The sequence below is a fragment of the Ochotona curzoniae genome, unplaced genomic scaffold (genome assembly GCF_017591425.1).
Source record: "Ochotona curzoniae isolate NIBS_2020 unplaced genomic scaffold, NIBS_Ocur_1.0 contig_3498, whole genome shotgun sequence".
NCBI lineage: Eukaryota > Metazoa > Chordata > Mammalia > Lagomorpha > Ochotonidae > Ochotona > Ochotona curzoniae.
This window is the reverse complement of record NW_024465885.1, coordinates 18798328-18811775: the sequence shown is the minus strand read 5'-3', so window position 1 is coordinate 18811775 and position 13448 is coordinate 18798328. Positions and strand designations below refer to the sequence as shown.

The window sequence follows — 13448 nt, the reverse complement described above, 5'->3', positions numbered from 1 at the left end:
AGTGAAGTTAGTAGGGAAGTGTGGGACATTTCTTTCAGGGTAGCATCCAGACTTTATTGATTTTCAGGTCTTGATGGATCAAATGATCTAAAACTTTATTTACCATGGGCATTCACTACTATGCAATGATGGTCATAAGTTCATTCCACTGACATATATTTGTTTTTATTATGTTATATAGCCTATATTAGGCTGTGGAATTTACATTTCAATAACAATCACATAATGAAATTTTTAAGTCAACTAAACATGTTTGCCATACTTGTTGATACTAAAAATGTAATAATTAAGTTCAATTTCAGTTCATTCTCAAACTACATCTTGTAATAAAAAAAAATCTGTTTGAAAAATGGTTCATCTGCAGAGTGCAATTTTTTTGAAACATTAAGTTCTGCTTTGTACATTTTCCAGGAGTTTAAAATAATATCCCTCACATTTCCAAGAAGTTATGACATAAATTTGTGCCCCAAAAAGGGCACAATTTTGAAGTTCATGCTAAAATGTTATATATATATATTCCATTTGTTACATTGTCCTAGGTTTCACTTTCACTTCTGTGTCACTAAAAGTGTTTCTCAGAGATGAACATCAAACATTTATATACATAACTAAATCAAGGGGTATTTTATAAAATTCTATTTGACCACACCATTCTAACCTTATTTATGTACTTAAATAATGATTATTGAAAGAATGTATGTTTTATTATGTCTCTGCTAAAATATAAACCCACATCATTTTACTTTTGTGGGCTGCATAAACTTGCAACAGTTTTAACTGGGGATTCAGAAACTTCTTATTCCTTCCTTATGTTCCTTTCCTGTTCTTTTCTACTCGTTTTTAGGATGTGTTTATCTTATAAGGACCACTTCTCAAATCTTTGCTTCTACGTTAAAAATGTCCTTCAAAATATTAACTACTTTCTGCTGTGTGTTAGGTCAGAAAAAGAGCAAATCTGAAGTTTTGCTGCTCAGAGATTACTGAGGAGATAAAGGGGACTGTGGATCAGGACACTGGTACTTTGGGCTTTAGCCATATTCCTTTTTTTAAAACCACAAATGATATAATGCATTGATAATATATACCATTGAACTGTGATTGTTTTCAAGTCACACTAAAGGTTCAACCGTACTCTTCATGTTTGGTTTAATGCTGTTGTATGAATGAAGAACCTAAAAAGGGATGATAGTGTTTATTTTCTAATTTATTTGGTACTGTAAAACACCTTTTCCGAATGAGTAAATGCTGCATCTGTGGTCTGGGATTGTTAGACAATACTACAGATTCAGCAAGAAAGGCAATTTGTGCTTCCTTGTTGAACATTAAATTATTTTATCTTGCATTTTATAAGAGTACAAATTAAAACTGAGCCATTGAACTGCAATAACTCAACAATAGTGTCTCATTTCAAGAAGTTTTTTTGTACTGTACATAGATTTGTTCAATAAAACAATGTCCTTGTTGGTAATGAAAGTGTTTTATATAGTATGTTATAAAAAAAGTTAGGATTATTTAAGGTATATAGTGAAAGACACTTCTGTTGTATCATGATAAAAGAATGGTGTTTCAGTTAACAGTACAATATTCAATTTATCTTTTAAGAATAGACAAATCTAAAAGTTAGAAAAAATACAGAAGTACTTTGGGTATTAATTGAAATAAAAGTTGGTAGAAGTTTAGATAATTTCAGGTAGGTGGTTTTATGGTGACATACTTTTGCAAAGTTAGTAGGTGTCTAATAAATGACAGAAATCTCCATGAGCAACAGTAGATGAGCTGTCTACCCTGGTAATCTTCAGAGAGGAAGTTTCTGGTAGACCTTGGGGAAAATAAAGGGGCTGAAGTAAATCACTCTAGGAGACTCCTGCACTACTTGCCATGACTTGCAACTGAAAAAAAAAAAAAGGCAGGGGTTTGGGACTTGAAGAAATGTTGATGCAATCTGAAGGAGCACTGCAAAGAAAGGAGCATATAATTTTTTTGTTTAAAAGGTTATGCTTTAATACTAAGTTACTGAAGCATTCTAGAGCTGAGCTCTACAATTCTCAAAGTCCAATTGATGCATTGGGATGTTAAGACAAAATAGTGGGTGTGGGTCATCTTCTAGTGTATTTGGCTCACAGTTCTGATGCCTGGAAAGGCCAAAGGGCATGGGTCTGCCCCTCTGGTTGTGTCACAACATAATGCAAACGCAGAACAGGCACAAGTATGGGGAGCCAGAGTAAGAGTAGGAAAGAGTCGGGTTCACTTTTTTGTTAACTACTACTTCTTGCGATCTCCATTAATGCTTCCTAGTGATGGTACCCGAGGATCTAATCATCTCTCCAAGGTCCCATCATCTCATTCGGTTACCATGAGGACCAGGTCTCCAGCACCTGAAGCTTTGGGGGCAAACCACAGCACATAGCATTTAGTGATTTCAACAGGCAACTACTAACCTGACAAAAGTTTGGGCTGTATGTGAAGATTTAAGATGGAGTCAGTTCCATGTTAAATGAATTCAAGATAAAAAATGTGAGGTTCATGCCTTATTGGATACTGCACAGTGGAAGAAACAGCTTCTATTTACTACTAACTGTATTGTGTATGTGTTATCTCTTTTAAAAAGTAAATATATAAACACTTTTTCAACTCCTAAGACTTCAAAAGGTTAACTTGAAATCATAGGAGTGCCATTAAAAGCCAGTTGCATCCTAAAACCAGGGTTTTGATTCTGCTGTGCAGTTTTTTTTTTTTTTTTCTTACACTGTATAATCCAGGGCTATGCTCACCTGGGGTTAGCCATGTCAAAGGATTAAGTCTGATACAAACACACGTGGATGATGTCTTAAGATCTTCCACTAGCAGTGATACTTAAACTTTGGTTCCCTGAAGTAGAATTAAGAATAACATGGAAACTTGTAAGAAAAAAATACTTACTTGAAATAGGCCTAGTCTCTAGCTGAAGAAGTTCTCCACGTGATTGTGATATAAGGCAAGGCTTGAAAATACAAGTATCTGAAGCAACAGTTTTTCCTGTTTTTCTAGAGGGTTCTATTTTTCCTTAATTTCATAGAACTTTCTCAAACCCTTCCTGGAAAATGTGTCCTGCTAACAGGAACTTAAAGCAGTACTGGATGAATAGTTATTTGAATAATAAGACCTAATATTCCAAACTGCAAGACATCCCCCCCACCCTCCAAGAAGGGTTCAGTAGGTGGAACTTCACTAGAACTTGGTTTAACGGAAACAGCCAAATTAGTGTGATTGGTCAGAGTGTACTCAAATTCCAGCATAGCACTTTTATAGTTACACCTAAGCAATCGAGTACATCTCACTGAACTCGGGACACCTGCTCTCAAGGTTACAAAAACTGAATTTAGCGGTGGGTGCTGTGGCATATCAGGTTAAGTTGCTGCCTGCACATTGGCAGCAAATATGGCCCACAGTTCTTGTCAGCGCTGCTCACTGCTCTCTGCCTGTGGCCTGGGAAAACAGCAAAAGATGACCGAAGTGTTTGAGACCCTGCCAACCACATGAGAGAGCCTCATGAAGCTTCTGATTCTTGTCGGGCCCAGCCCTGGCCATTGTGACCAACCTGGGTAGTGAACAGATGGAAGCTCTCTATCCTCTCAGTAAACCCTTTCAAATAAGCAAACTCTTTGAAATTTTGTTTTAAAAAAATGTTTTAAGGTCCAAACACTTTATTGAGGATTGTGAATGGGTGGTGGAATTTAGAATTCACGTTGCTATTGAAGAAAATGCGAAGTCTGTGGCCGGGACCTTCCTCCGAAAGCTTGTTTTAAAAATTCTTGAGCTGATCCTTTCCTGTAAAGTTTTTTTTTTTTTTTGCTGCAGATCTCTTCCTGTCATGGCTGGTTTCGATTTTGTATTTTTAAAGCTGTGCACCAGACAGAAAGACCCAAGTGCCTCGGGCTGACTGGCTCGCTCTCCGAGGCCTGGGCTGCGGGAACACGAAGCCCTCCCGGATCCCGGCAGAGCGGGGAGGAGCCTGCGCCCTCGGCCGGCCGCCGCATCCCGGGAGCTCCGCTAGCTTTTCACCCGCCTTCATTTGTCCAGCTTTTTAAGGCTCTGTTTAAATGGAGATTCGTTCTTTGCTAATCTGCTTACTTGTGAAAGGTCGAAATTTTCCTTGTAAACGCGGCGATTCCCTTGGGTAGGATGCATGAGCCCGTCCTCTTGTCAGAGCCAGCCCGGAACCGCCAGTCAGGAACACCGCGTTTCCTTGCTGGGAAACGCTGGCGGTTACTTCCGCTCACAGAGGTTTGGCGTACCCGAGGCCCGTCGGAGGCGAACAGCCGGCAAGGCACTTCCTGTGTCTGTTGCCAGGGCACGAGCCTGGTGGGGCCTTAGGGGCGACACTGTGTGTGTCGTCCTCTCCCCCCTCCCCGGGGGTCAAGATGTCGGGGCTCAGTGGCCAAGAAATGGAGGGCTGTCGTAACTTGCTCGGCCTGCTGGACAACGACGAGATCCTGGCCCTGTGCGACACCGTCACCAACCGCCTGGTGCACCCCGAGAACCGCCAAGGTAGGAGAGGGGCCGCCCTCCGAGGGCACTGGGCGCCCCGCCGTCTCAGCCCGGGACTGTGGGTGCTGCAGCTTGGGTGGGCACCCCGAGAACCGCCAGGGTAGGAGAGGGGCCGCCCTCCGAGGGCACTGGGCGCCCCGCCGTCTCAGCCCGGGACTGTGGGTGCTGCAGCTTGGGTGGGCACCCCGAGAACCGCCAGGGTTAGGCAGAGCCGCCCTCCGAGGGCACTGGGCGCCCCGACGCCTCACCACCGCACACCCCGGGACTGTGGGTGCTGCAGCTTGGGCGGGCACCCCGAGGACGCCTCATCCTGAGTCTGTGGTTGCTGAAGCGTCCCGACGAGAGAGCCCGGACCCCGGGGCCAGCCCCGATTCAGGACACCCCAAAGCAAGGTGGGGGAGCTGAAATGGTTTCCAGGTTTCCTTCATATCGATGTTGTGGGCGAACCCTTGTTGGGTCCAAGTGTCCGCCTCCCTTCCAGTCATTATTCGAATTCGGGGAAGCCGGGGTGGTGTTTGTTTTCAGTTTCGGTCACGTGTATTGTGTGGAGATCAGCTGTGGCCTGGGCTTTTCTTGCCGTCTTCTTTTGAGCCTGAGGACCTGGGCGGTAGATAAAATGACCGTGTTTGTGTCAGTCTCCCGTGTAGAATATCTGCTGTTAGGAAAAGGCATATTGACTCCATGCCTTCTTTGGAGGCAAAGTTTTTCTAAGGTGATTTTGTGTTTTACGAGTGCATTGTGGTAGCACTCAAAGATGGAGACTGTTAAGCCTGTTGTAACAAGTGCACGTGAAAAGGAAAGAAGTTTGCTTCCTTTTGTGTGTCACAGTATTATTTGATTTTCTGAGTTTTGCTCTAAAATGTTAAATGATTATATAGGAGTTAAGTCATATTTGAGTCAAGTATCTGCACATGGTTCTGCTTTTCAAACTTTCTCTGCTTTTAGATGGAATTTACATTTCTCTGCCATTTAAGAAATCTACAGCTTTGCACATAGAAAATAGGATGAAATTTTAGAATTTGAGCAAAGTAGCTTTAGGCAGAGTTCTTAAACATTTCTGTGTTTCACATACTGGTCGCCTTATGGTCCTGATTACTGTGAATTTAATAAATTTAATAAATAGCATTGTGGATTTCATTGACAGTGACTAGAAGCAGTTAAGGCGAGAAGCAGTCTCAGGACAAACACGTTCATTGATTTGGAGAGACATTTCTTTTTTTAAAAAAAATTTTTACTATATTTTTCACAACCTTTACATAGTTAATTAGGGTAAAAAGGCTCAAGGGCTATAGAAAAGTGGGTAAGACTATTATTTCCATATTGTTTCCTTCATGTTTAAAGGGGGGTATTAAGGGAGAAGGCCCACCCAATTCCCCACCCTCCCTAGGTCCCGCACGTAGGGTATGCTCCGAGGTTCTTGCTCAAATGGTTTTGGTAGTTCACCAGTTAGGAATCACTGCCAATCTTGCCACTCCAAGCACGATGAGGTCTGGAGAGACATATCTCAGGAAAAAGTGTCAACAGTGTGGAAAGGTACTCAGCCTCTTGAGAAAGCAATGAGCACCAAGTGCCTTTTATATGTACTATGCTGGTTTTTTAAAATTTAAGTTTGTAAACTTCAAGTGTCAATATACTTGGGCACCAACTTTCTGATCACTAGTGGAGGGATGAAGTCAGATCTACCACTTTAGAAAAGAAGCTTGACATTGTTTCCTAAAACAGACCATTAGGGATCTGCTCAACAATTCGGGCTTCTCACACTTGAACATGCCTTTGGATACCTCAGAGATTATGTTCAAGTGCAGGACCTGATACTTTGGGAAAGGCCAGAAATTCTGCATTTCTAGCATGGTCTGTACACCAACTATATGTCTGAGAATATCCCAAGTTGCAATGTTTGTAAAAAGCAGCACAGTAGAAAGGTCGATAAGCAGAAAGAAACCTTATAGTATATTCACACATAAACTCAGTACACTGATGGAAAATTAGAGCTGTGTACTAACATCCGTCTCATAAACTTTCCGTGAAGCAGTGAACTTAGAGCACTGCCTGTTGATGGGTTGGCTTTACAGAACATTTAGAAATGCCAGGCTTAGTGTTTTGTCAAGGGGTCCTTGCTTCTGTTGTGCAGGGTAGAGAAGCAGGGGAGTGATAACGGGCTTCTTCTGGTGAGGTGGCTGAGAGCAGAGGTGAATACCCAGAAGGAAGGGCTGGGGCAGCCCCACCCTTACTAATTGTTTTAAGATTTAAAGCCAGAGGTGTTGTTCATGGAAGTTCATTTTTGTGTACTTCAAGTATGTTTTTTCAAATAGTGCAATTTGATGCCATGAATACTCAACTTTGATTATATGCAGCTTAAGGAAATTAAACTAAAATCTCTTGAAATCTAAAATACTGTCAAGTTGCTTGTTTGTAGAGGTTCTTGGTCTAAACAAAATTTTTTTTTTTCTGGCCCTATTTTTTTTTAAAAGTTAATTCTTCAAAACAGTGTACTCAAATTTTGCTGTTACTTGTGGGAAGTGAAAGCAGAGGGTGTGGTTTGAGATAAGGGAAGTTAAAGCATGTAGGAATTTAAAAGAAAATCCACTTCCTGTTTTTTTTTTCCTGAATAATCATTGTTGCAAAAAGAAATGCATCGTAAGAGTTTATGGATATGATCTGATGATTTCTGTGACACTCAGCAAAATTTATTAGTGCCTCATGAATTTATTTTAATCTGTTCAATTTTCTCTTAGATGCTATTCGTGCAATATTAACATATAGTCAAAGTGTAGAAGAACTTCTGAAGCGTAAAAAAGTCCACCGAGATGTCATATTTAAATACTTAGCAACACAAGGAGTTATAATACCTCCAGCTACTGAAAAACATAATCTCATTCAGCATGCAAAAGATTACTGGAACAGCCAGTCACAGCTGAAATTGAAGGAAATGGCAGTACCGGTTAGAAAGACAGAGAACATCCAACTCTTTCAACAGGTAAAATAGATGTTATATCTAAACGTTTGTTCTGTTTGAAATTCTGTGGATAACACTAGATCAATGGACACATGCTAAAATAATTTCAATTTCATCATTTTAAGTTAATTACATATAATTTGCTTTCTAAAGGGAGAAATAAAATAGTTAGCAATTACAATTCAAACAATTCTGATATTTGATGAAAGCCAAAACCCACCATCAGCACATAGGACTGTTAACTACTTAGACAATGATTGCATTTTAATTTGCACCCTTAGTTCTTTAGCTTTTTGTTTTCAACTTTAAAAAGATTACTGTAGGGCCCGATGCGTTAACCTATCAGCTAAAGTCCTCACCTTGAATGCGCTGGGATCCCATATGGGCACTGGTTCTAATCCCAGCAGCCCTGCTGGCCTGGGAAAGCAGTCGAGGACGGCCCAGAGCCTTGGGACCCCGCACCCATGTGGGAGACCTGGAAGAGCTCCTGGCTCCTGGCTTTCAGATCAGCTTATCTCCGGCTGTTGAGGCCACTTGAGGAGTGAATCTTCAGCTGGAAGATCTTTCTGTGTATCTGACTTCCCAATTAAAAAAATATATATATATATTTATATATATTAAATAATTTCTGCAAATAGTTCTGAGAAAGAAACAGACATTGCTTAATTATTTGTTTTTAGCTCCAGAAAATTCCTGCAGTGGTTTTTTTGTTTTTGGCCAACATTGGCTGTTCTGTTTCCCCATTGTACATTTTAGATATTGAGTATGAGCCTTTAGATGTTGAATGGATGAACCTCAAGATGCTAAAATAACATGCCACACACTTTGACTTACTGCAGCTTTACAGTGAGTGGACTTGCCCTCAAAATAGGAAGAGTCCTCTATAGAGATATTTTTACTGAACTAAGAGGAACATTAACCTTTGAATCATTCAAGTTTGATTTCTAATAAAAGTCTGCCCTGTCATAGCTGTGTGAACTTGGGCGTGTGCTTTTATCTTTTTGAGTCTTGTTTATTTGATCTGTAAAATGGTCGCAATAATAACATATCACTTACTTGGCGTTCACTTTGCGGGGATATTCAGTTCACGTGCTCAGTAAACGTAAGATCTCCTACCAGCTCACTAAGGTAATGTTTTCTGAAATGCATATATACGGGGATGTGGCTGTCAGGCCTAGTTTTACAGTAACATTTCTTTTTACAAAAAGAGAATGGTTTAAAACAAACCCCAATCATGGGAAATGACCTTTCTGACTTAGAAGTTTTGTGTAAAGACAGTGAACATGCCTTATTACCAGCCTTGTTGGCACTGCTTATACAAAACACAATGCGTCTACTTAGAGCAAACAGTTTGGGGCTGGAGCTGTAGTGTGTTATGCTAACCTCTGTCTGTAGGTTTGGCATCGTACGGGTCTCAGCGTAAGTCCCAGCTGCCCGACTAGCAGGGTTCCACGTCCCATGTACCCGCCTGCCAATATGCCTGGGAAAGCGGTGAAAGGCTTCCCATGTGTTTCAACTGTTGTAGCAGTTCGGGGAGTGAGCCAGTAGATGGGAGGTTTCTCCTCTCTGTGTGGTTCTGCCTTTCAAACAAAAATAACCCTTATAAAAAACGTGGATAACTTGACCTTGCTGACAGATGCACACCTGTGAAAACGCTACCACAATAAGACAAAACACTGTTGTAAATCACCATTGTTTGCCTATATTGATATTTTGAGAGGCCTTGTTACATTTCTTTATTTTTACCTGTGTATAGGTGGAAATTCTAAAATGATTTTTTTCCTTTTTGAAAAAAAAAAGATTCTGTATGCATAATGAGTTCAGTAAGATCACATTTAGTTCAGTTTCCTCTGATATAATTGGTATATTAAAACAGCTCTGAAACACTCTAGCTGAAAAAATAAATATGAAAACTAAACCTTTTGTTTGTGCTGTTATTGTTTTTGTTGTTATTTCAGCAGGCAAAAGAAGATAAAAAAACTGAAAAGGTTGATTTCCGCCGCCTAGGAGAAGAATTTTGTCACTGGTTCTTTGAACTTCTAAATTCTCAGAATCCCTTTCTGGGACCACCTCGTGATGAGTGGGGGCCACAGCACTTTTGGCATGATGTCAAGCTTAGGTTTTATTATAACACATCAGAACAAAACGTGACCGACTACCACGGAGCAGAAATGGTGAGCCTTCGTTTGCTGTCACTAGTGAAAGAAGAGTATCTGTTTCTGAACCCCAACCTGGATTCGCGGGGACTCAAGTGCGCTTCTTCGCCACATGGGCTAGTTATGATTGGAGTCGCAGGGACTGTCCACCGAGGGAACTCCTGCTTGGGTATTTTCGAGCAGATATTTGGACTCATCCGTTGTCCTTTTGTGGAAAACATTTGGAAAATCAAATTTGTCAACTTGAGAATCGTTGGAGAGAATTCCCTTGGTCCTGGATCATCACAAAAACCGGCAGTTACGTTTGAACAAAGTGATCTAGAGGCCTTTTATAATACCATCACTGTATGTGGTACGACCCAAGTACCGGATGTACAAGTTAATGTACAAGTTAATGTAAAGCAGGCACTGGATAGTGGACATGGCGACCCAAGCTTTATGTGGAGGAAATGAGGCGTTGTTGGGCAAAAGAGAACTGAGTTTACCTGACTCTCGGAAACATTGATCACTGTATGTCAGCCTATAAAATTTATACATAAACTCTCCCAAAAACTCAGTCGTGTAAAAGCAATTTCAGATGTGGAGACTGACATATTTTAGTTGGCAAACCTTTCTGGACTGCAGACTGCTGGTGCATTACATGAATCCTTGCCCGTTTCTGTCTGAGTTACAGCAGATGGTATGAGAGCCTAATACAGCTCATCAAATAAATCCCACTTTAGGTGTTGTAGCTAACTGTGTGCCTTAGAAACCAGGTGATAATTTCATTTTGCTTTGTGACTATTCTAATGATAATACTTTGCTTGTAGGAAGGGATTCATCGTGTCCAAGGCTTCCCCTCAGAATGCGTCTCAATAACGTTTTCTTTACATATTTGAGGAAGCTTTTTCAGTTATCTGCTTTATCACAAGCTAAATTTCTTAAACTCGGGGCAGTAATAAATGCTGTTCTCAAAGCAGTGTTTGTTTTACCTATATTTCAGCTAACAGTTTTATAGTGCGTTTATTGTAACACCATGTAAAGGAACTGTACTGTTGAAATTTTAAAAGTGTGCCTCTTGCTTAACTTTTAAATGAATTACTTGATCTGTGGGGTGACCAAAAATAAAAAAAAAATTGAAGACACCTCACAAATTTATGTGAGTATGCACATCCACTCTACATCATGACAGAATTACAACTTTGTCACCTCTAATTCGTGCTTTTAGGTTTGGGTTATACAATTGATTTACCGGATTAACTTCACAATTTCTTTAAGTTAAAATTTTTCATCACACAGTAGCTATGTGCTGAAACTGTATGCAATTGATATTAATTTTTATAAATATCATTTGGAAAAGGAATTCTGCTGGAAAATGCTGGTATGATATGCTTTCTATGTTAGTTTTTACATTTAACTCTGCTCCTGATCTTGGGGGACTGGTAAGACTCATCTTTTTTTTTTTTTTAATGCTGTGCCTCTTATGAGGAGAACAAATAAATATTTCCTAAAATAAGAAGTTAATAAAGGAGGGAATTCCCTTTTGTTTGTTCTAAGAATAATGTATCCTTTAGGTTTAATTTATACTTTCTTGTTCACAGTTTTAGGTATTCAACCAAAAGAAAGCAAATTTTACTAGTGTTAGTTACACAATCAGCAAAACATAGCATGTTATAAGAATAGTTTGCAAAATAATAACTTCTTTCCTATTTTTATAAGGCACCTTAGTGACAAGCCCATCTACCCATCCTATATGGGTCAGCTCAGGTTTTAAAAGTCAGGTTATCTTTCTCTATTAAGCTTGATGTTTTATAATCGGTAAATATCCCAAGTAAAGTCTAAAAAGAAAAAATATTCCTGTGTGTGCGTGCGTATGTGCGCTAACTGCCACTGATGTTAAATGCTGTGGAAACATTACCATGGACACTAAGAATGGGCAGAAATGGCTTCCTGTTACGTTTTATTCCATTTGTAGATTTGTGTGAAGTCTTAAGTAAGGCTGCAGTCCTGCAGTCTCTGCTTGTGAGTGTTAATCAACCTTAAAAATTTGGAATCTTGGGCCTGGTATGGTAGCCTAGTGGCTAAAGTCCTTGCCTTACATGTACTGGGATCCCATATTGGCGCCGGTTCTAATCCTGGCAGCCCCGGTTCCCATCCAGCTCCCTGCTTGTGTCCTGGGGGGAGCTATTGAGGATGGCCCAGAGCGTTGGGACCCTGCACCCGCGTGGGAGACCTGGAGGAGGTCCTGGCTCCTGGCTTCGGATTGGCTCAGCTCTGGCCTTTGGGGTCATTTGGGCAGTGAATCCACGGATGGAGGATCTTTCTTTCTATCCTCCTCTCTTTATATATGACTTTTAAAAATAATAATAAAATAAATCTTTTGAAAAATTTTGGAATCTTAGTGGATTAATTGAAGATTACAGCATTGTTTTATTTCAGGCTAATCCCCACTTCTGGGGGCACAGTAGAAGCTAATACAAGTGTATGATGAATGAATAAGCAAAAAGAAGCTAAGAGGCTTAATACCATAGAAATGGCTTTTTTTGTGTCTAAATGTTGATTCTTCCCATCTTTGGTGTTTTTTTGATCACATAGTCTGTTTGAATTGTGTAAGTGGACACAGAAATTCTTAGGCCCCCAAAATGACTGATCTTGGGAAGAGAAGCACAATGATCTTGAAACCCCATGAAATCTCTCAGGCCACCTAGAAAATCGTATAGAGAAGTATATGAAGAAATAGTATTCAGAAGAAGATGACCTAGAGAAATTGAGATTTGTTCATAAAACTTGAAGCATGGTTGGAGGATTATACTGTGCTTTGCCACATTAACCTGTTTGTGTTAGGGACTCAGGTATAGGTCTCTTACTTTGTTACACCCAACTGATATTTGGAAAGTGGGGTCAGGTAATACAACTACAATGCTTTATACATAGTTTGTTACAATTGAGTAGTCAAATTGTAGGAAATTATGTGGACTTTATTTGCCATGTGCCAGCTTGCCATTACCTAATAATAGGGTATGTGTTGCTGCATTTTACTGGCATTAGGATATTTTATAATACCAAGTCTGAAGTAGCAAGTTATAGAAAAAAAGTCATCTCTAATTTACTTAAGGCAGATTACAAAAGGAAACATGAAAGCAAGTCAGGAAATTTTCCAGTTTTCAGGAATACCAATAAGAATTTGTAATAGTGCCAGAGAATGTTTTGTTTTGTTTTCTTTTAGAAAGGCAGTTACAGAAAAGGGTGAGAGATCTTTCATCTGCTGGTTCACTTCCCAAAATGGCCACAGTAGCCACAGCTGTGCCAAGCCAAATCCAGAAGCTTCATCCAGGTCTTCTAGGTTGGTGGAAGGGACCCAAGCACTTTGGCCATCTTCTGCTTTTTCCCAGACAGACTGACAGTGAGTTGGATTGGAAGTGGAGCAGTTGAGACACACACCAGTGTTTAGTATGGGATGCTGGCATTACAGGCTGCAGCTTAATCTGTTGTGCCACAATGCTGGCACCAAGAACAGGAGTTCAGGAACAGTGTTTGGTATTTAGAGCTAATGATAAAAAATAAATATATATAGCTAATGGTAAACACTGTGATTGAACAAAATGGTTTCAATGGCTAAATCGGTCACAGAAATGAAGGAAAGCCATACTGTAATGTTTTTATTAGCTTCATTAGACCCTTAACTTTTTTTTTTTAAGATCTATCTTATTTGAAAGGCAGACTTTACAGAGACAAGGAGAGACACAGAGACTCTTTTCTTTTCTTCAGTAATTCTTAGGTTGAGTGGTGAGAGCTGGTTATCAACATTTTGAAAGAAAATGTAATAGCTG

The 13448-nt window shown here is 40.0% G+C and overlaps 1 protein-coding gene across 1 annotated transcript; it reads left to right on the top strand.

The window, feature by feature from the left end:
• Positions 1-4305: 4305 nt before the first annotated feature.
• On the top strand, positions 4306-11642 carry CUNH3orf38 (chromosome unknown C3orf38 homolog). The gene is made up of 3 exons (XM_040980614.1): positions 4306-4527; positions 7263-7504; positions 9445-11642. Exons 1-3 carry the CDS (start codon positions 4401-4403, stop codon positions 10090-10092), a joined length of 1017 nt encoding a protein of 338 aa, XP_040836548.1. The 5' UTR covers positions 4306-4400; the 3' UTR covers positions 10093-11642.
• Positions 11643-13448: the final 1806 nt, after the last annotated feature.

Excerpts from the sequence above, each read along its gene's own strand:
- CUNH3orf38 (XM_040980614.1), top strand. The coding sequence starts at position 4,401 with ATGTCGGGGCTCAGTGGCCAAGAAATGGAGGGCTGTCGTAACTTGCTC. Across the intron at positions 4,528-7,262 it reads GCACCCCGAGAACCGCCAAG|ATGCTATTCGTGCAATATTA; the intron begins GTAGGAGAGGGG and ends ATTTTCTCTTAG. Across the intron at positions 7,505-9,444 it reads ACATCCAACTCTTTCAACAG|GCAAAAGAAGATAAAAAAAC; the intron begins GTAAAATAGATG and ends TTATTTCAGCAG.